Source organism: Lepisosteus platostomus, chromosome 23 (assembly GCF_059453375.1).
Source record: "Lepisosteus platostomus isolate fLepPlt1 chromosome 23, fLepPlt1.hap1, whole genome shotgun sequence".
In the NCBI taxonomy this organism is placed as follows: Eukaryota; Metazoa; Chordata; class Actinopteri; order Semionotiformes; family Lepisosteidae; genus Lepisosteus; species Lepisosteus platostomus.
Genome location: NC_142633.1, coordinates 11,715,111 through 11,735,046, shown reverse-complemented (window position 1 = coordinate 11,735,046; position 19,936 = coordinate 11,715,111). Strand labels below are relative to the sequence as shown.

The window sequence follows — 19,936 nt, the reverse complement described above, 5'->3', positions numbered from 1 at the left end:
TGACTGAGTCACTAAAAGGATTGGAAGAGAGAAACTAATAATAATGCTTTTTGCTTGAACACGTAAATGACTTCTTCAACTCGTTTGCAGACGTCCGGAGTACTATCCGTCAAGACTACAACATGGATAGTTCTTATAGCCTGCCCTGTAAAAAAGTACCAGTTTTTAATACATTGAAATGATAGATCAGTTATGAACAGCGATCAAACCCGAATAAATACCCATTTCTTTGTATTTACTTTCGCTTAAGGGATACTACACTACATAGTCAGTTTGCCCAAAACATCACCTGTCTTTCAACTCCTGAAAACATGCCAAGCACATTCTGTGTCTGTGAAAGATACAGGCAAATTGCCTGTCATAGATACTGAATTTATGTATTTAAAAAAGTCAGTTATTCTAATTGCTGTTATTGCTATGTAGCAAGCTACTGCATTAGGTTATCGTCTATAAAAGTTTGATATCAATAAAAGGATTATTGAGATTTTAAGCCTTCAAAAGCGAAGCAATAGGACTAAGCATCAGCTGTACACATTTTCTTTGACATCTAAAGTGTTTATCGTACACCTACATATGAGATACATAACTAAACATTTCTTGGGCTTGTGTACTCGATTGTCGTTCAAGCTTTTTAGATATTTTCCCCATTGTTACCAGAACATTTACTGATAATTTCGCCGGTTAATAAAATCGCACCAAAACCTTAAGTATTTTTGATTTTCTGTACTCTGCAAATTAATTCGTATGAGAGATTGACCATAGATTTTCGGTAGCTTTAGTGATTCAGTTTTTTGTTTTTAATATCGGAAACCAATATCTTTCCAAACACGTGCACACTTCTGTATAACACTAAGTCCCTGCATATCTAATGTCTTTGATGATATAAAAAAGTTTGATTTTTAGATTTTCAACCAGGTATAATTTAAGCCTACCTTGTCCGCCCCAATTATCTTGTGGACTGTTTTAGAGACTTTTTGATAATCAACCTAAACTTTTGTTTCTGTATGTTGTAACAGCATTGCTCAAGACCCTCAAGACAGTCAAGTGATAACAAGATAAAACCTTTGTTACTTAGTTTTGTCAAATGAACTGCACACTTGGAATCTTTTTTTTTTAGATTACAGCTGGTTTGAAAGCAGCAAAAATATTTCTGGAGATATTGGAAAATATATTTAAGTTAGCAGAAATGTTAATGACATTTTCATTACAGTTATAATTACAACAGTTATAGTAATAATACACTACTAATATTGTCATAATAATGTACACATTGTAATAACGTATAGTGCAGTAATATTAGTTACTTGAAAATAAAAGGGTATTTGCGCAAATTGGCCTCAAATCCTATTCTTGCTGACCTACCTTAACACTAGGAAGTCCATCATTACCTAATTGTAGGGTGCCTGAAACGACTGATAAAAAAACTTTTAATAGAATGTTTTTAAAAATGTGTGGGATTGAGTGCTTAGAAAGGTTTGGAGGAATACCTGCCAAATAAATTTTTAGGTACGTGTCTAAACTTGTCTTAGATACCGTTTTAATTTAAGTGAAACCAATTTCCTGTCGGTCCAGGTAACTCCACCAAAAATCAAGAAATGGTTCGGAATATATAGTTATTTATCGGAAATGTTTCGCATGAATATATTTCTAGTATACAATCATGAGATATGCGTTGAGGGGGTGAATTTTAAAACTAACTGGTATTCATGGATGAACCCGAAGAGACAGTGGTGGGTTATAAAAAAGTTCTTTTTTTTTTCCTTGTGAGTTTTCTGTTCAGAACGAGGCAGCGATGCAATGAATTAAAATGAGCTAAGAGTGTGTTTGCGCCGCGCACCGTTCCCTCTGATTGGTCAGCAGGCTCAGAGCGTAACCCCTTCTCTTCCTCATGAATAAAAGAAAGACCTCCGAGCCTATCGGCGTGCGCGGCTCTCTCCTCCTAAACCGTGCGCCAAAGTTGGCCACTTCAACTACTCCCAACCTCTAAGCAGACTTTTCTGTCAAAAACTACCAGACCTTTTAGTAAAACACAGCACAGAATTCAATAACCTTTGCCCACTTGTGAGTGTAAGATCCATTGCCCCCACACAAACTCACATTTACTCCACCTTGCGATCAGTGTTGTTGTTATCTATCCATGATTCTTGTCATTCAACTTCAGAACGACATTTTTTTTCTCTTTTGGGGGGTTTAGCGTCCCAAGTCGTCTGGCTGGACCTATTTTTTTTATTCCCTTTTTTTCTTTTTTTGTTTTTTTTTTAAAAAAAAAAACAGAAGACGGCGCTAAGTAATTTTCACGTTATTTTTGTTCGCGGCAAAGCAAATAGTCATCCTGTCTGGACTTGTTTGCGCCATTAAGAACTTGGCTTGATCTGTGACTGCTCTTCTGTTGACAGTAGAGAATGGCTACATTACCAGGAACAGTACCTCGAATGATGAGACCAGCGCCAGGCCAGAACTATCCTCGCACTGGATTTCCCTTAGAAGGTACGTGTTAACTGTTCTCTTTAAACCTGTCAAGACATCCTAGTGCGGTAAAAGTAAAACGCAAAGAAAACCGCTGTTCGCCGTGCGTGATTTCTTGGTTGCAGTTAGTCTGCAGATCTGCAAAATAGTTATCTGCTGTTGGTTGCTGTTAAATAACAAGCAGATTTTTATACTGCAGATAACGTCGTTTATTTTTCATCTGTTTCAGATGATTTTTGGTGAAATGTTAAACCAGATGAACGTGTTTTTTGTATGAGTGCGTGATGGAGGCATGAGTTCAAAGAGTCGAGCAGGAGCAAAAAAAAATAATTCTAGCAATTAGATGTTTATAAATGGCATTGCAAACATACTTCTGTATATTTAAGTAATTTATTTTCTTCAAACTGAAATGACATTGTGTTAGGCTTTAATGGTAACGTAAAATTAAATTGCACATTAATTTGATTAAAAATATTGTAAACGTAAAACGCATCGATTATTACAAGCATCTTTCGTAACATGCAAACCGAGGAAACATGCATTTTACTTTTTGCTTCCAAGGCACACGTTTTGAATAGAAAATGAGTCCTTTGGAGTTCAACCATTAATCGACGCTTCTATTAGAATTTTTGCTTTTCCTATACTTTTGTGGAGGATGAAAAAACGCGGTATAAAATTTCCAAGCACATACACCTGCAAAAAAAACCCGAGTCTTTTATTTGCATTTATTATTCGCTTATTCTATGGGAGTCAGTCCCAGGCAGAGACGCTTCGTGCTCAAGTGGTTCAGCCAAAACAGCAAAAAACACGAAGCTTGCAAGTTACACAAGCTTGGAGGATTTATTGGAGTGTCCTAGTGTAGCAAATGAAAGTAAAATACATAGCAAAGCGATGGCTCAAAGGATTACATCAATATTTGTACAACATGACTAGGAATAATGAAGGCGGAAAGTGCTACAATCTTCAGTACCTCTTGAATGCAAAATTGGCCACTTAAGTACTATCTCTCGCTAATGATACATCCTGCAAAGAGCTCGCCAAGTTGACTGTGAATTAGTGCTGCATGATTCTTATTTAAAAATACGGCTGTTATTCTGTGGTCATCTCGATGGATTCGGGCAGATTGCATTTGGAAATGACATTCACTTTTACGTGAATGCGAAATTAAAATTGTACTCCCGTACAGTTTACGTCTGAAAAAAAAATGGTGTGCAACTAAATATTTAATTTAAAAAACATGGATGCATAGATGTAATCTCATAGTACATAAAACACAAGACCGCATGAATCATACCCATAATAATAATAATAAGGGCCCGACATAAAGTTTTCAAGGCACAAAAACAGGACCTTACCTTAGGTGTAAAACTAAGGCTCCCTTTTTTGTGATTTTGCGTATTGAAATGGAAATATACATTTTATTACCAGTTCCAAGCATGTATACTGATTGATCATTGTTGATGTGACAGATACAAATGTTTTTAAACAGGTGTGAACTAGTGAAGAGGGTGTTTTGTACTTGTACTTGTAAGAGACGGGGGCGCCTTCACAGTTATAGATTGTCGTGTTGTTGTTGTTTTTTATCTTGTTTTAAAGACAAGGGGAAATGCATGACAATGTATCATACAGCTTTCGAGTCCCGCGTTGAATGTAGGCGATCGAACGTGTCGTCATGAGCGACCCTGTCTCTTGTTTTTCTCACGGCACAGTGTCAACACCTCTGGGTCAGGGCCGGGTGAACCAGCTCGGCGGTGTGTTCATTAACGGCAGGCCGCTGCCGAATCACATCCGACACAAGATAGTCGAGATGGCACATCACGGTATAAGACCCTGCGTGATCTCACGGCAGCTCCGAGTTTCCCACGGCTGTGTATCCAAAATCCTTTGCCGGTACCAGGAGACGGGTTCTATTCGCCCCGGGGCTATCGGAGGAAGCAAACCCAGGGTGAGTGCAAGAAAAGTTTGGACTGGGTGGAATCTGAATGAGGAAACCACAGGAATAAATGTTCCACTGTGCTACTGTGAATTTAGGCCTGGTAAACCTGTTGTTTTCGGCAATACATTAAAGCAAGGAAACATGAGGATCCTTCGGAACGGACTTGTTATTGCGCTTATTTTGTTCAGTTACCAGGTGAAGTTTAATGAGAATAACCCCTTCGAAAGTTTGACGACGGTGTTGCTTTGGCCTCTGAAATACATGTATTTACACAGAACTGAACTAGTGAATATGTTCGCAGGGCAGCAAGCGTTTTATCTTTGCACGGCAAATGTCCCTTATGTTGGAAGTTTACAGACATCGCCACAACGTATAGAAACCCGAAGTCAAGAGTAGGAAAAGTGCAGGTCTCGAATTATGATTCCAATGAAATCTTTGAATCAGAGAAGAACTCCCCACGTAAAAGAAGCACGTGTCTCGTAAACACATATTTTGAGACTCTGAGACATGTACATCACCTGGGTGCAAAGAAAAAAAAAGCCACAGAGACTAATGTGTTCACGATTTTTAACCCCCCGTGCGCTTTTTGCCTGGTGATATTCTATACTTGCATATACAGTATGCATAGCCTACATTCTCCATTTAATCCTTCAGCGTTTTGTTTTCAAGGAGGGAGGGCAATCCAGCATTCACTCAATTTAAGTTAAAAGTAGTTTTCGCCCTTCTGTCTTTCTCCCTTTTTTTGTTCTGCGGACATTCATCCCAAAAGCAGGTAGCAACGCCTGACGTGGAGAAAAGGATAGAAGAATACAAGCGGGAGAACCCGGGCATGTTCAGCTGGGAGATCCGGGACAAGCTGCTGAAGGACGGGGTGTGTGACAGAAGCACAGTTCCTTCAGGTGAGGCCCCATCTGGTAAGCAACCTTTCCTTTTCTACCACGTCCGTTTGAGAGGCCGCGGGTTTTCATGCGAACGCCCGGGCTTGTAGCGGCGGAAGAAGCTTCCAATCGACATCCCGGCGTGTCTCTGTGTTTCTGGAGGAGGGGGGAAAAAAAAACACGCAGCTGCAAGAAGTTAAATGTTTAGTACAGTTCTGGGTTTCTTTAGTTTCAGATTTCCTAATACTTGTGCTGAGAAGTCTACTTGACCCCTCCCCCACAGCTCATACACACACACACCGAAGTTTGTCTCTACTTTTTAATGCCTTTCACAATCCAAGTAAGAATAATAATAATAATAATAATAATAATAATAATAATAATAATAATAATAATAATATGTCTAGTTATTTGCTTTGCTAATCGTGGATTAAACGTAACGATTCGATTGTCTCCTTGTGTCGATCAGTCAGCTCCATTAGCCGGGTTCTGAGAGCAAGATTCGGGAAGAAAGATGATGAAGACGATTGTGATAAAAAGGATGATGATGGGGAAAAAAAGACGAAACACAGCATCGACGGGATACTGGGCGACAAAGGTAAAGCGATGGGCACTTCCTGCTTCCCGGGCTGCTCTCCCAACATCTGGGTTTTGCAAGTGGCTGAAACATTCAGACTGCCGTTTATGGAGTTTGGGTTTGACAGAGGCCGGTTCGTTTAATCCGAGGCGAGGCTGGTCGGCATTTGCGTGGTTTTGATTGCAGTGTTGTAGGTACGCTGAAACCTGTTACTCCAACTTTTTTTTTTTAACCGACGGAACAGCGGTGAATTTCACATTCTTTAGTTCGAGGGCGAACATCATGCTGTTTGTTAACCGTGCAGCAGGCTTGGAAGCGGGCAGGCCGCTTTAACTTGGCCTTGTATGTCAAGTGTCTCCTTAAAAATGTGAGTGATTATTTCGTGCTGTTTTTCCATCTAGGCGCTACTTGCTCAATTATTTATATGAGCCCAGACGGAAAGTATTCGGGACTAGTAGATTAATTTGTACAACCGACGCCTCTCGCTCTTTAAACGATCCCTTGAAACAGTGGATGACAGTTGACCGATTCGACAATCAATATCAATTAGAACGAATTGAATGTGACCTGTTAGAAGAATCGAGTCGAACATCAGAAATGATGTCTTAAATAGAGTCGCATACTATCTCACAGGCCGTCTTTCCTCTCGGCGACGATTTTTAAAAATGTTTTGGATTATGCGCCTAAATAAGCACGAGGATTTAAAAAGAGAATGGACATTGTTGCATTGATAGCATTGCAAACGGTATTTTTTTTTACTAATAAACGCTCTGTATTTGGGGAGTCATCGCCAAGAAGTTCTATAAATTTAGTGTAGTAATAATGTGTAGAAACGGAGGTCTTTAATTCCCAATCTCAGTAAATGTGTAGACATTATTTTTATTTCGCTTCTATGGCTTCTGTACCTACACGACTTGAATAAATTATAAAATTCCAACATTGCGTTTTGCCTATACGACAACTTTTGTCTGAATTTTTTTTTTAATTTTATATAGGCCCGTGTCTCCTTATTTTATTAATACTGATGTAGCGCTATCGTTGTGCATATTGTTTCAATGTGACTGTTTTAAGCGAAGTAATCATCTGATTTTATATCTTATACACCTTCATATGCCTTGTCGTAATTATCATTGTCTTCAGCTCTGAGTGCTTAACATTTGGCACTAAACGGTTGTGCTGTTTGGTTTTGTTTCATTTCATTGGTGACTTGTTTATAGGAAAGACCTCGGTATCCAGCCTTTATTCAAATAGACCCTATTTTCTAAAAGAGACAAAAGTTACCAAATAAGATGATCAAACAGTTGTGTATAGGGTTTTAAATAAAAGTACACAAAAAGCTTTTTTTTCTTCCTCTTTAAAGAACCAGCCTTTCTCCAAACTTGAAGATGAACTTCAGTCGCAGTAAAGCTTCTAGTCTATTGAATCTTTTTAAAGCAAAGATTCCGAGGTACAAAGGCAAAACCTAAAAAAGCAGAGCAGCGAAAAGAGGCATGGGTCCATCCATTCTCATTCAAAAACCCGCAAAGAGAAGAAAAAACTCGGGACAAAAGGCCAAGGAGCGAAATAAAAGGAGATGAATTATTCAATACACCCCGCTGTTAGATAGTTTTGTAATATTATAGAATCGTCTGTTGGAAAAGAATAAGTAATGGAGAGTGCAAAATGTTTCATTCTTGTTTGGAAATGGCCAGTTGCTCATTTTGAAATCGGCGCTATTGTGTGCACGAACTGTGCACTTTTGTGTGTATGTGTGCAATCAATTTTAAAACACGCTTTACGATTAAGGTAGTGCTTGGAAAAAAAAAACATGCTGAAAATAAAAATACATTTCTGAATACTCGAGGTGTATTTGCAGCAATTGAACAGAAGACTTTCGGTTAACTATTGCCTCGTTTGACTCAGGGATCCTCAATTACGTTTTTCTGCGCAGTTTTGTTCTGGCGCACATGACCAGTATCGTTTTGTTTTGCCACGAACAGAACTGACCATTTCAGCCACGTTATTTACCATTTTATCGTGAAGGTATTTATTTTTCTGGATGTTTTAGTTTGATTTGACATTGCAGCGAATTCCGACGTTTATGCTTTTTAAAGCACTCCCGCGTCATTCACTCTCCAGTAATGCGATCTACATAGACTGGACTGGCGGCTGAGCGTTCAGTCACCTGACACTTTTTGGAGTCATTATCTCTAAACTCTAAACAAAGGATGTGTATTTTATATACATATAGGTTGTATTTATTCAAATTTAAATCGTGAAGTATCTCGTTAACATTTATGCGTTATCCTCACCAGCGGATTCAGACAGAAAGCGCATTTTTTTCCTTGCAATCACATATTGATGCTCTTTTCGCGATGCTCGTTAGACAAAACGTGAATTAGTCTTTGCTTTTGTGTACACGTGTTAACTTATTTATTTAATTGGGCCGTACTTTGCTGCATAACCGTCAGACAAACTTCCGGACTAATTTCTGCCTACATATTTGGCATTTTATGGCGGTATGTTAAAACCTGGATACTAAATTCACTCTTTCTTAATTCTTAAAAAGATTCGTCTTTGCGCCTGTTTCATTCTATCATCCGGCTGGCATTTAATAATGTTAAGACTTATTAGAGTTAGTAATGAAAACGGTGTCTGTTGAATGGGCGGTTGTGTTGGAGAGGGGTGTAATAGCTCGCAGGCATGGTAAGAAATGTATTTATCCCCAATCAGCCCTCACTCTCTGAGTTTCAAGCACAAACGTTATGTTGAAGGGTTTTAAGGCAGATTAAATTGAGCCTTTTATTTCTTTTCACTTTCATCTCTAAACGGCTCACTCTGGCTAGCCCTGGGCACAAATTCATGAGATTTTAGGTTTCTTTTATAGTTGTTAAGATTTTTTTTTATTTTTGGGTTGCATTAGAAACTCTGACATGCTAACTAGAATCTGCACTGATGGAAAAAAAAAACAGCAATCACTTTAAGGTTAAAATATAATTCACAGAATACCAGAACTTGTATGTAAAGGATGCAGAATTCCATGGGGAGTTAAATTTGAACTCGCCAGGAATAATCGAAGCTTTCCATTGAGACTTTATTTAGGAAGCCCGTCTTTAAATAAATGACCAAATATGAAAAGCTTTGTATAAACCAAAAATAGAAACCGGAACTGTTTTTTTTCGTCCGGTTAGAATGGCTTTTAATGTCCTATAGGGTTTAATGATTGAAAAGAAGACTCGTAAATAAATACATTAGTAAACAACATTTTCAAGTTTTCCATGTCCTGGTTTGTGGGCGTCGGTAAAAACGATGTGTACCTGCCGTGTTTCGTAATAAACGTGTTCTTTATGAGTATGTTGCGCGGTGAGAAATGGCGATTGTTTAAAAGAATTCTTGTGTTTGAAAATGAGATTAAGTACTTGGGTTTGGGAGGGGAAGGGGCAGTAATATAGTTTCAATATTGATATTCAATATAACTTGAGTGATTTAATTTTTCCAGGATAAATATGTTATATAGTAAATATCTTCTTTCCGGTCTGGGGTTACACGATGGTCAATTTTGTTAAAAGTCACAAATAGTTGATATGGGTGGAATATTGATTAACAAATTAATTAGATGGAAAGCGGCAGATCTATAAATGATGACTGCAAACTAAATGGAGACAAAACGCTAATCTTGTGGCATCCTGAGTATAAACAAGCAATGATGTTGGCCGAAATTGCACCAGCTATATATTTTCACTGCAGCAATCGAAATGGGATAAATTGGTGGTATTGTGTGTTGAAACTTGCCAAATCTAATTAGTATCTTCGATTGAATGAGGTGAAAAGAAAAGCTTGCAATTACAGGGAAAAAAAACCCACTTTTGGCTTCACACCTGGAGGTGGTATTGTTTGTGAAGAGAGGGGGAGACGAAAAAAAAGAGGGGGTATCAGTCAATTTATCGGGAGCAATCTGCATTGATTAAACCAACAAGCTGCCTTCTGTAGAGAAGAGAGGGAGGCGATGGACACTTCAGCAAATCGGCGGATTACCTAAGGTTCTGAGTCTAATCAAACAGAGGCCAGGCAGGATTTGCGAGTGTTGTGAGTAGGATCAGAGGAAATAATAGGGGCCAGTAGAAAGATAGTGGGGTGTCAGGCAATCCGGGGCTCGAGGCTTGGTTTCACTGTGCATATTCAATTAAAAACGAAGGTGCTGTTTCAGAACACAGAGAGATACTTGTCACAGAGAGACGAGGTAGGGGCAAATGAATCGCACCAATATAGTGAGATTACAATTACCGCAGGAAACAGGAGCTCTGGCGCACTGGTGAAACAGCAGTGACGTACTCAAACAAACGAGCTTGGAAAAAAAATATATATCATTTTAGGATTTTATGAGTTTCGTATAGAAAAGAAAATAATTTAAAAAAAAAAGACTAGAGAGAAAAGCACCACTAAACAAACACTGGGTTCACGGGTAAAAAAAAATGAAATGAAATTGATGTAAGTTAAATCCCTGCTTGTATAAAAAACCTTTTGACCGTACATCAGGTTATAGAAAGCTCTACAAATCGCTGAAAAGGTGTTTTAAAGAGATAGATGGAAACTGAGGGGGGCCTGTGTGTGGGGGGTGTGGAGGGTGGGATGTGCTGTTGGACCAAAACAAATATATTTAAAAAAAAATTCGGATGGCAAAAATATTGTGAAATGTGATTTCAAATAAAAAAGTGCACATGTATAATTTTTTGTAGTGAAATGAATTTTATATTTAGGAGTCTAAAATAAGCCTCGTTGAAAGAAAAAGACAGGGGATGAGGCGAGAGACCACTTCAAACAAATCCATCTGGAATGGTGAGAGAGAGATTTAGTGAAAGTATGGGGAAGTTATTTAGCTATTAATAACATTTTTTCCTTAGGCATCGAGAGTCTCTCCATCTGCACTTTCTCGCAGCTATTTGGCTGGGTTGAAATTGAGGAAGACCCAAATGTTGGGGAGAGATAACACAATCATCACAGCCTCGGTCCTGGGCTGAGCATCACTGCATTAAACTCGGATTAACCTCCCCTTTCCCCCTCGCCGCCTCTCTCCAAATTTCATTGGAATTTACATGGGAGGATTTTTTTAAAGAACATATAGAGAACCAAGACTCGAAGCTTTAAGGCACTTACGAATAGAATAAAATCCTTTCAGAAAATTACATCGGCGATAAAAAAATAATAATAAAAATAATAAATGACAAAATGACCTGGCCCTTATTGGAAAGAAAAAAAACGGATCTGAAAATTTTCTTCTTAAGATTGTCTTCATTCTCCGTTTTCCCGTATAATAAAACGTTAAGAGTTTTAATAGAATTCTCCAGCAAAAAAAAAAAAATATTCCAAATGCGTGATAGCCAATATTAGATTAACATATGTTGTTATTCTTATGTATTGCACTTTAATTTAAACACCTCGTTCTTAATTTGACAAACACGTCGTTAGTAAGCAGTTTAGCTTGTATAAGGGCGCTTCAAGAGGAACACAAAAATGGGAGGTCAGGGAGACTGCTGCGTCAAATTATGCCTTGAACACTGCTGTGTAAAACATTTTCCAGTTTAACTGAATTAAGTGTAATTGAATACTATCATTGCCGGGTGTAAAATGAACACTGTTGGTTTCGAAAATGGGCAGTTAAAATAAGTCCGTTTATACGACAAACTCCATTACGCACAATCCTGATAAACCCAGTGACGTAATTCGTGGAACAAATCAAATTAACCAAACCAGCAACAAATGACCGTCATTTAGAATTTAAAAGACTTCGTTAAACAAGTTCCAGTTTTTTGAAGGAATGAATAATAAAAAAAAATAATCATTTGTCCTATAAACCATTAAATACTTTATAGGTCCTCAATGTTGAAATTAGACATAGGAGGTTTTCAAATCCGTGTTCTCTTTATAGATAAAAGATTTGAAATACTGTAATACATTTCTAATTTGTGCTAAACGACCTGTGATGAAGTGTGACTCCCTCACATCCATCAACTATATATTCGCTTTAACTGAGGTTTTACATGTGTTTATAGGTGTTCAATCGCAGACGTGCAATATAGTCTTCCCATTTTCCAGTTTATATATCCCTGTCCTTACTTGGCACACATCTTAATATGTTATCTTTAAAAAAGACACCACTATCCAAATAACATGCCTTCGATTGCAATTACGCCTTTTGATTAAGTAATAGGCAATTTAGAGATGATTGATGTTTTGCTGACATCTTTAAATTATATATATATATTTTTCTGTTGAATGTTCAAAACCCGTTTGCGGAGGCGTAGAGGGGAATATAGGAACGGGGAAGGCTGTATAGGTGAAAGATTGAATTTCCAACTAGACTTGCAGGACAAATAATGATATGTCAACTAATGCCAATTTATAAAGACATTAGTCATCATGAGAGAGCAGAAGTCGGGAGTGAGCCTCTACTTCGGGAGGGAATATTAATACGCAATTATATCCAGAGGCTCGGGTGACCTGTGAACTTGAGGCGGACCCCGCAGTTGTCATAAAGGGGATTTTGGTGAATGTTTCGGAGTTTTTTTTTTTAAAAGGGGGGGAGGAAAAAAGAGAGAAAAACTAGGTGAGGAAAAGTAGAGGCGGCTAGAGGAAATTGAGAGGCTTATACTCTTTGATCCTTGGGTGCTTTTGCTTATCAGAAACATTTGTGGTGACACCACCACAATGGGAGTTCATCATATTACAGACTGCCAGTGCTGCTTTCAAGCCTGCCTGTCTATTAATTAAAGCAGCTCTTACCATGTGGGACAGGCTCTATCTGCGCACACATATTACTTAGCAGAATGGTTTTCGGATCTCTAGTGGGGTTTTTTTTTCTAAAAAGGGACAATCTCCCTTTTTGGGCTACTTAGGGAAAATTCAGAAGTCTACAGTGGAAGACATGGGGATTTTTTCTTCATATATAAAGGCGATTTCATAATCCCTTTTTGCTCAATAACTTTAAAGGATTTCTTTGCGCCCATCATTTAAAGGTGCAGGGTCTTGCAATTTGACGGGAGCGGGGGGTCCGAGTAGGAGAGGCATCGTCTCACTCCTAGAAAGTGCGGTTGCGTACGGAAACGCAGAACACGAAATGCTAATTATATTGTTTGCCTCTTTCAAAGCGCTGAAAGGCGAGTGCGTGTGAATATTCCCAAGTTATTTTACAACTGTCGTAATTATTAAACGATATTGTTCGGAATATCTTGTTTCTGATAGTCCGAGGTGTGTTTGCAAGCAATTCGTGGAAACGTTACGTAGATTAAATAACGGAATTATGAATCAACAACAGGATTTTTTTTTTCGTTTGAACAAATATATTTATATAGGTACTTATATTGCAAGCCGCGATGTTCCAAGACTTTCGCAGATTTTGTAGTGAAGTGTTTCACACCAAAGTGATTGAGATTGGTGGCGTGCGATCTGACTAAAACTCTTTGCGGCGAGAGGGGGAGAGGGGGGTCGCCCGGCTACAATTTCGGAACAAAACGAACAAACGACATGGGAAAACTCCTGCTGACACAAATTAAAGGAGGAGTCACTGGCCCCCAGGCTTCCTAATAGCGCTACAGAAGTTTTTTTTTTTGATGCCCCAAATTCGCTATCACTTCTGTGTTTTATTTGCTGCGCCTGAAACCGGAATACTGGGAGAACTCTGGGTGACCCTGACTAGATATTGACCAACAGAGTGTCTGACAGAACCACCGCCGGCCGAGGAACTGTCTTTCATCTCGACTGGTCCTGCCTGTGCCGTGCAGTGTCATACGAGGTCTCAGGGCGGTAGCCCCCTCAGGAAATGTTTCTGAAGAAGTGTGCATATCGTGCACTTTGAGGGAAATCAGATGTCATTTGAAAGAGCCTACATATACAGATTTCCTATGCAGAATAAATAATATCATTCTCGTGGGAATTCATTTATAAAATAGTCCCATCATCACCGTTTCACAGTTAATACTATCCAAGCAACGTTTAGGATGATTTAGCCTGTGTTTTGAACATCCTTTCAGATTTCCACCGTGCCCCTTGTGAAAACACGTGGTCTTTGCGACTGTAAACAGAATTCGGACATGTGCTGTTTTTCTCCGTCTCCGGAAAGGATAAACCGACCAGTCCCGTTTTTCTTTCGCGAACCCGTCTCGCTTAAGCATCTTCTTCTAACCCCGCCTGACGTCACGTCTTCCCTTTTAACAGGCCGCTAAACCATCCACCCCAAAACTTTGCCATAGCAGCATTAGTTGTGGGACAGCAGAAGCACCGAAGACACTTGTAATATTACTTCAGGCACCTTATTTCGAATGTTTTCTGCCGAGCTGCCAAGAGTGAAAATCACAGAAAAAAAAACAAACAAAAAAAGTCGTACTGCAGCAGGAACTGAAGTTAGGTCAAACTCAGCGGAGGAGCCGGTGAGCACTGCGAATGGAGTTTTTTTTTTCGGCTGGAGGAATGTCCCCAAGATCTCATATTGGGTTAGGTTTGTGTTGTGGTTATGGTTGCATTGTTATTGTGAACTAAAGCAGAATGCGACGCTGCCCACTAACAGCTCGCTATTAGGGTGTCGTTACAGTACAGCCAGCCCAATGCCACCATCTTCTAAAGAAATACATCTCAACGACACTCGCACGTATACAGAACCAAAGAAAGCAAAAAATTGTACTTGTGTCTACGTGTAGTTTGTGGCAATCAGCTCGCCAGTGTTTTCATTTTGAAACGATTTTTTTGCACGTTTTTCATGATTTTAAAGCACCTTTTTTCCTTTTTGTACTTCATCTGTGCTTAAAACAAACCAGTTGCAACCTGCATTCGACGTCCGCTCAGCAGTGTTACACAATCATATTAATGAGCTTCCATTCCCCCCAAGATTTTGAACACTTTTCTTGAAATCATTGACAATATCATAAAGCGGTCCCAAAGCAGATCCGAAGTTGAGGATGTTTTTAGACTCCGCAACTTGAAAGGGAGACCCAAAGCTTTAAAAATACATTTTAGGCGACGCTCGTTTTCTAAGTGCGTCGTTAGCATTAAGTTAATAAACAATAAACATAAATGTAAACCGACAGTTAAATAACGTTAACTACCCTTTTAGGTTATTCCTTGTGAAGGAATGGTTTGGCAGTCACAAATAAGATCAGTGACAAAACTCGCCTCTGTGCTCGAGCAGACAGCACATTTGCTTCCGTTTTATAAGTTTAAAGGATTCATTAAAAAGATCCGTAACGTACACCGAAGGACAAACGTGTTTCTATTAATCTTCTAACAGGCCTGCTGGAATTAAGAATTAATTTCAGGATCTATGAAAATCAGAAGTGGAAAATAATTTCCTCATTTTGTATTCTCCTTTCGTTTTTACTCTTTTACTCGAAGCGAGCAAGCCTACTTATTTGTTTGGCCTTGTTGCCAGAATCGCTTTCTTACTGCATCAATGGCCACTTTAGAAATACAAACATATTTAAAGAGGAAAGTAACTAAACTAAAAGGGGAGAGCCTGAATGGGAGAATAGTTCCGTGGTCGTTTGCCATGGAGTGTTCAGTAGCCTTTCCCTAATCCCGCTTTCATTTTTACCGACAAATGCCAAGAATCTCTATCTGTCTGGCGGCCCAATGGGGGACTGATTAGCCAAGAAAAGAGAATCATTTACACAATGCAGGAACGGGCAATTCGCTGCTCAGAGCAGGGTAAAGGCTCCGGACATGAGAACGCGCGCCTTCCAGCCCGGCTAGGTCATAAAGAAAATATTAAACTACCATAAAGTCAGGCATAGACAAGACGTTAATGCCTTAGCTTTGCAGAAGCAGGGAACATCGGGGCTATTCAGGAGTAAAAGTGTGCATTGGTCTTACAGTTAAAGGCAAATTAATTTGTTAACTGTCTCTCTTCGGTCCGGGCTATGAGAGTAGGGGTTGCTGAGGTCTGTATAGCCTTTACTGTGGAAAGGAGGGATTGTGAAAAACGACCCCCCTAAAAAAACACTGAAAGAAATAAGTAAATAGGCAACAGATGAAGTGAGTATGGGTGAGCTGTGTCCAACTTGAATTTGTTGTATCCGGGTTTTCTCATCTCCTGAGGCCAGAGTCATCGGCAGGACTGAAAGATGAGCAGCAGGAAACGGGGATACTGTCAAATTTTAGAGGAATGTTGACACTGCGAAAGTCGGGCCTTGCAAGTGTAGCATTTCCCTTTTCAATTTTTTTTTCGCCCTTTTCACTTTTTTTTTTCGGTTAACTTGCTGTTTTGTGCATGACTGGTTCATTAGACACCGCTGCGCGGGGATTGGACGGGGGCTCCCGGGGTCTGCGGGTCTTCTGTAAATCCAGGTCTGTTGGTTTCCTCTGTAATTCATCCGGGGAACCCGGGGAGACGGCCCCAGGTACAGAAAGTATCTTAAACCCTTTCATCCCGCATTGCAATAATCGAACCCTTAAAAAGCACAGCGCGGACCTTCCTGGGAAAGCAGATCACTTCATTCCTGGCCATAGTCGAGTATTGATCACACTGTACTTCCCTTATCGAGACAATTGTATGCAAGACAACCAAAGGCTTTGAAAGGTGATTTGTTAACAGTTTGAGAAAACGAATATTCGATTATAAGTCATACAATTTTCTGTTTAACGATATTAACATGCGAATCGACAATCCTGTATTTCGGAAAGAAGATGTCATGTGATTACAATTATCTTGTATTTAACGATTTTGTCTTCTTTCCGTTTTTGTAATAATCTAACACACACTAAAAGTTCAAATTATTGTACATTTATAAAACGCTAGCAAATATTTGTCCCAGACTCTGTGTGAAAGGGAATAGATTTCGTATTCTTTCCGTAATGTTCAGTGGGCAGAATATTTTCGCTGTGTTCTTTTCCTCTGGTTGTTTTTAACGTTGCGCTTGTGAGGATTCTTCTTAGGGGTTAAATAATAGCAGTTTTGATGTTAGGTGGGATGTAAGGCGGACATTTTAATGAACAACAAATAAAGAACCGGTACAGTTTTAAACCGTTAGTTCACATATTCTTAAAAAGTTTCGTTAAATTTCAAACTCAAATTGAAAAAAAAAATCGTAGTTGCAGCAGAAATAATAATAACGTGCGTTAACAAAAGTTGTTTAATGTTTTTAAAAGCTTAACACTACAATACAGTCCATCCATTAGAATGTTGTTCCGGAAGGAGACGCGAGACAGAGAAAGCTTTTCAGCTTGATGACTTGATTGCTTTAAATGACTCAGGTAAATTAAAGAGCGACTTGTTTTATTGATTTTTTTTCTTGAGGTCACATGATACCTGTTATGTTTTGGACAAGCAGGTTGCTGAAGTTTAAAGAAAAGGAAGCTTGCATTACGAAGTCATAATTAGGTGCAAACAAGAATACAGCAAAGGCAGAATTCGCAGACAGCCAGTGTAGTTAAAGGATTAGCACCCAGACCGAAAGAATGAGCTCTGAACATTGTTGATAACAGTGTGCGTGCAGACAGGATCTCTGTTGTCCAACAATAAGAAATATACTTCCATTACCGGCATTCCTCTTATGCAAAAAAACTGTTGGTTCTATAAAAGCATATTAATTGTTACTAGAAAATAGGTGTGTGGAGTGCCTTATAAATTAAAAGGTAGTTGTAGGCATTCTATACATACACATAGCATGAGTCTTGCGGTTAAATCGATTGTACCTGTAATTTTCATCCACATTTTTTCGGTTGTGAGGATTTGGATCGACGAGTTACGCCTAAGCTTGAGTCAAACTGTGTTCAATAACTTTTTTTTTTTGGTATTTTATAACCCTCGTCTCAGTGGCCTTTTACCCCACTGGCTAGGTTAATATCGCGACCTCTGGGGTCTGGATATTTTTCAGTTCTGACTGCAAATAACCGAAAGATTAGCACCAGCAGCTCGCTGGAAGCGGAACAATACAGGAACCTGGGATGCAGTAAAATTGGAAGAAGGAGAGCCCCTAATCACCTTTGTACAAAGTTCAACAAGTCAGCTTGCATGACTTAACACCGCTTCTAAAACCATCTTCATAAGGCACCTTGCGCCGAGGCTGCATTCCAGAAGAATTCGGCAGCCCTGAGTAAATGTCAAGGTCCATTTGGGAAAGCATCGCAGTTACAGAATGCACAGACCTTTAACAGCATGGGGGGAATTCAAGTGGTCAGTTATAGCTGATTTTGGTATTGCAGTGAAAGCGTGGTGACCAGTTGATTAGAGTACTAGAGTAAAATGAATACATTTGACAGAAAAGTGAAATCACTTTATTAGACTTTAGTTTGGTTCTAAATCGGTATTTCGTTGATGATGTAGCCAGGTATCATTTTGGGGGAAAAGTTGGGCATTTGATGGTTGTAAGAACTTGTGTGAGTATGCAAACAATACAGTTCGTTTGATTGCGCGCTGTTTAGAAAAAAAAAAAATCGAGAGTCTCACTTTGCCTGTAAGCACTATCGAGTTTCCGGCTTTGCAAACCCACACTTGGAAAGTATATCCCCTCACTGTTGTTCAAGTTCTGAAGTAAAGAGGTGTCAGAAGGAAAGCACTGATGTGTTTTGTGAGTGTTAGATTGCACACCAATTAGAAAGAAGTATTGAATTTCAGTGATCTCGAGGTGGTTAAAAATAGAGAGCGTTAGTGAAGAAACGTCAATTGAAACAAATCATTTGGGTATTGCCTAATCTAACATTTCTAGCGTACTATATAGAAAATAAAACACAAGATGCGTTCAAATGATAATAATAATAATAATACAGGACACAGCTAACAATGTCTCCCGTCCTTGACGCTTTGAGAAACAGACTGAAACAAGTATCGCGTCGCTTTCGGATAAATTGCTGCCCCCATGTTTGCTAAACCACGTGAAAAGTCTGAGTCCCTGACCGCGAGCTGAACGCTCAATTAAGTCGAAAACAGTAGCTGACAGGAGGGAAGCCATCCAGGGATCCGCAGATGAATCTGACTCGGAAATCATAACTTGACCAGCCTTTCCCTTTTCTAAAACAAACTCGCTGAACTTGTCAGGTCTAATTAGGGCTTTTAAACACCGATCTCGCTTGCTGAGAAACAGTAGGTGGTATGCTAGTGGCTGCAAGTGCAGCTTTCTAGTTCTTTTTTTTTTTGACGTGCGAAGCGAGGGGGCTGGAGGAGAAAACGCGCTGGCAAGGCGAGAGGCCACTCCGCGCGCGTCGCTGCGGCGGGGCTCGCGCCTTCCCACCCCTATGGGGAAAACAGCAGCTCGAGCCTGAAATGCGCAGTCCGTCCTAATTAGGTATGAAATTAATTAAAATAGACATCTATTAAGGGCTTTAAAGTTTTGCTAACATTTTCACAGTGTTTAAAGGTATAACAGTGGATTAATGGCTTACTGCCAATATTAAAATTTATTGCATTTATAAAATTTGTGCTGCCTGTCTAACGGGTGTCAGCGAATCTTAAAATCCCGAAAAAGGGAGAAAAATATACTGCTCTAATTATTTACTTCACTGATGCATCCTATATCTTTTTTTTATGCAACTCCAAACCACGTATGCAGTCTAATCATGCTGTCTGCACTGTAGTGCGGGGTTTACAAGAGGCAAGACTGCTCTCACCTTCCATATTTTGTATCAAACCATGCAAAACGTTACATTAAAGCGTCTTTAAACATCCCTGCCGAAATTTGCCTACATAGTGAAGTTTTTTCCCTTTTTTTTAACAAGTAAGATATCAGAGCGCTTGTATCGTCTTCTTTTTTTTCCAAGAATGAGGGAAAATGCAATTGTTCTTCTTCTTCTGTTAAAAGCCTTTTTGTTCTTTTAATGGAATGCCCTTTTTTTTCCTTGTGTTGGTTCTAAGACCCTTCTGATGTCTGACAGCCTACTCTCTCCATTGACAGACAAATGCCCACTTAAAAAAAGAAAGCAAAAGGGGGAAAAAAAGAGCCTTCTGTTATTTTACGTCTTGAGACTCACTGCATCAGCTATTCAGGCGAGTTGATGAACTCCTCCAAAAAGTTTATTAAGAGGATGAAAACAATAAGAACTAAAGCCTTCAGGCAACCGGGCAGACAGTTTATAAAGTAGCAGTCATTGTGCCTTAAAGGCAGATGCATGAATACCTTT

The 19,936-nt window shown here is 39.3% G+C and overlaps 1 protein-coding gene across 4 annotated transcripts in view; it reads left to right on the top strand.

Moving 5' to 3' along the window:
- The first annotated feature begins 1,932 nt into the window (after positions 1-1,932).
- Positions 1,933-19,936, top strand: part of pax7a (paired box 7a) — an 84,844-nt gene continuing 66,840 nt past the window's right edge. The window contains exons 1-4 of one of the 4 annotated variants that reach the window (XM_088616888.1): positions 1,933-2,487; positions 4,176-4,411; positions 5,175-5,301; positions 5,750-5,878. In XM_088616888.1, coding sequence (XP_088473014.1) covers positions 2,403-2,487; positions 4,176-4,411; positions 5,175-5,301; positions 5,750-5,878 — 577 coding nt within the window. In that variant the 5' untranslated portion in view covers positions 1,933-2,402. Of the gene's footprint in view, positions 2,488-4,175; positions 4,412-5,171; positions 5,317-5,749; positions 5,879-19,936 lie in introns of all 4 variants that reach the window. The other 3 variants (XM_088616886.1, XM_088616887.1, XM_088616885.1) reach the window with 3 other exon arrangements.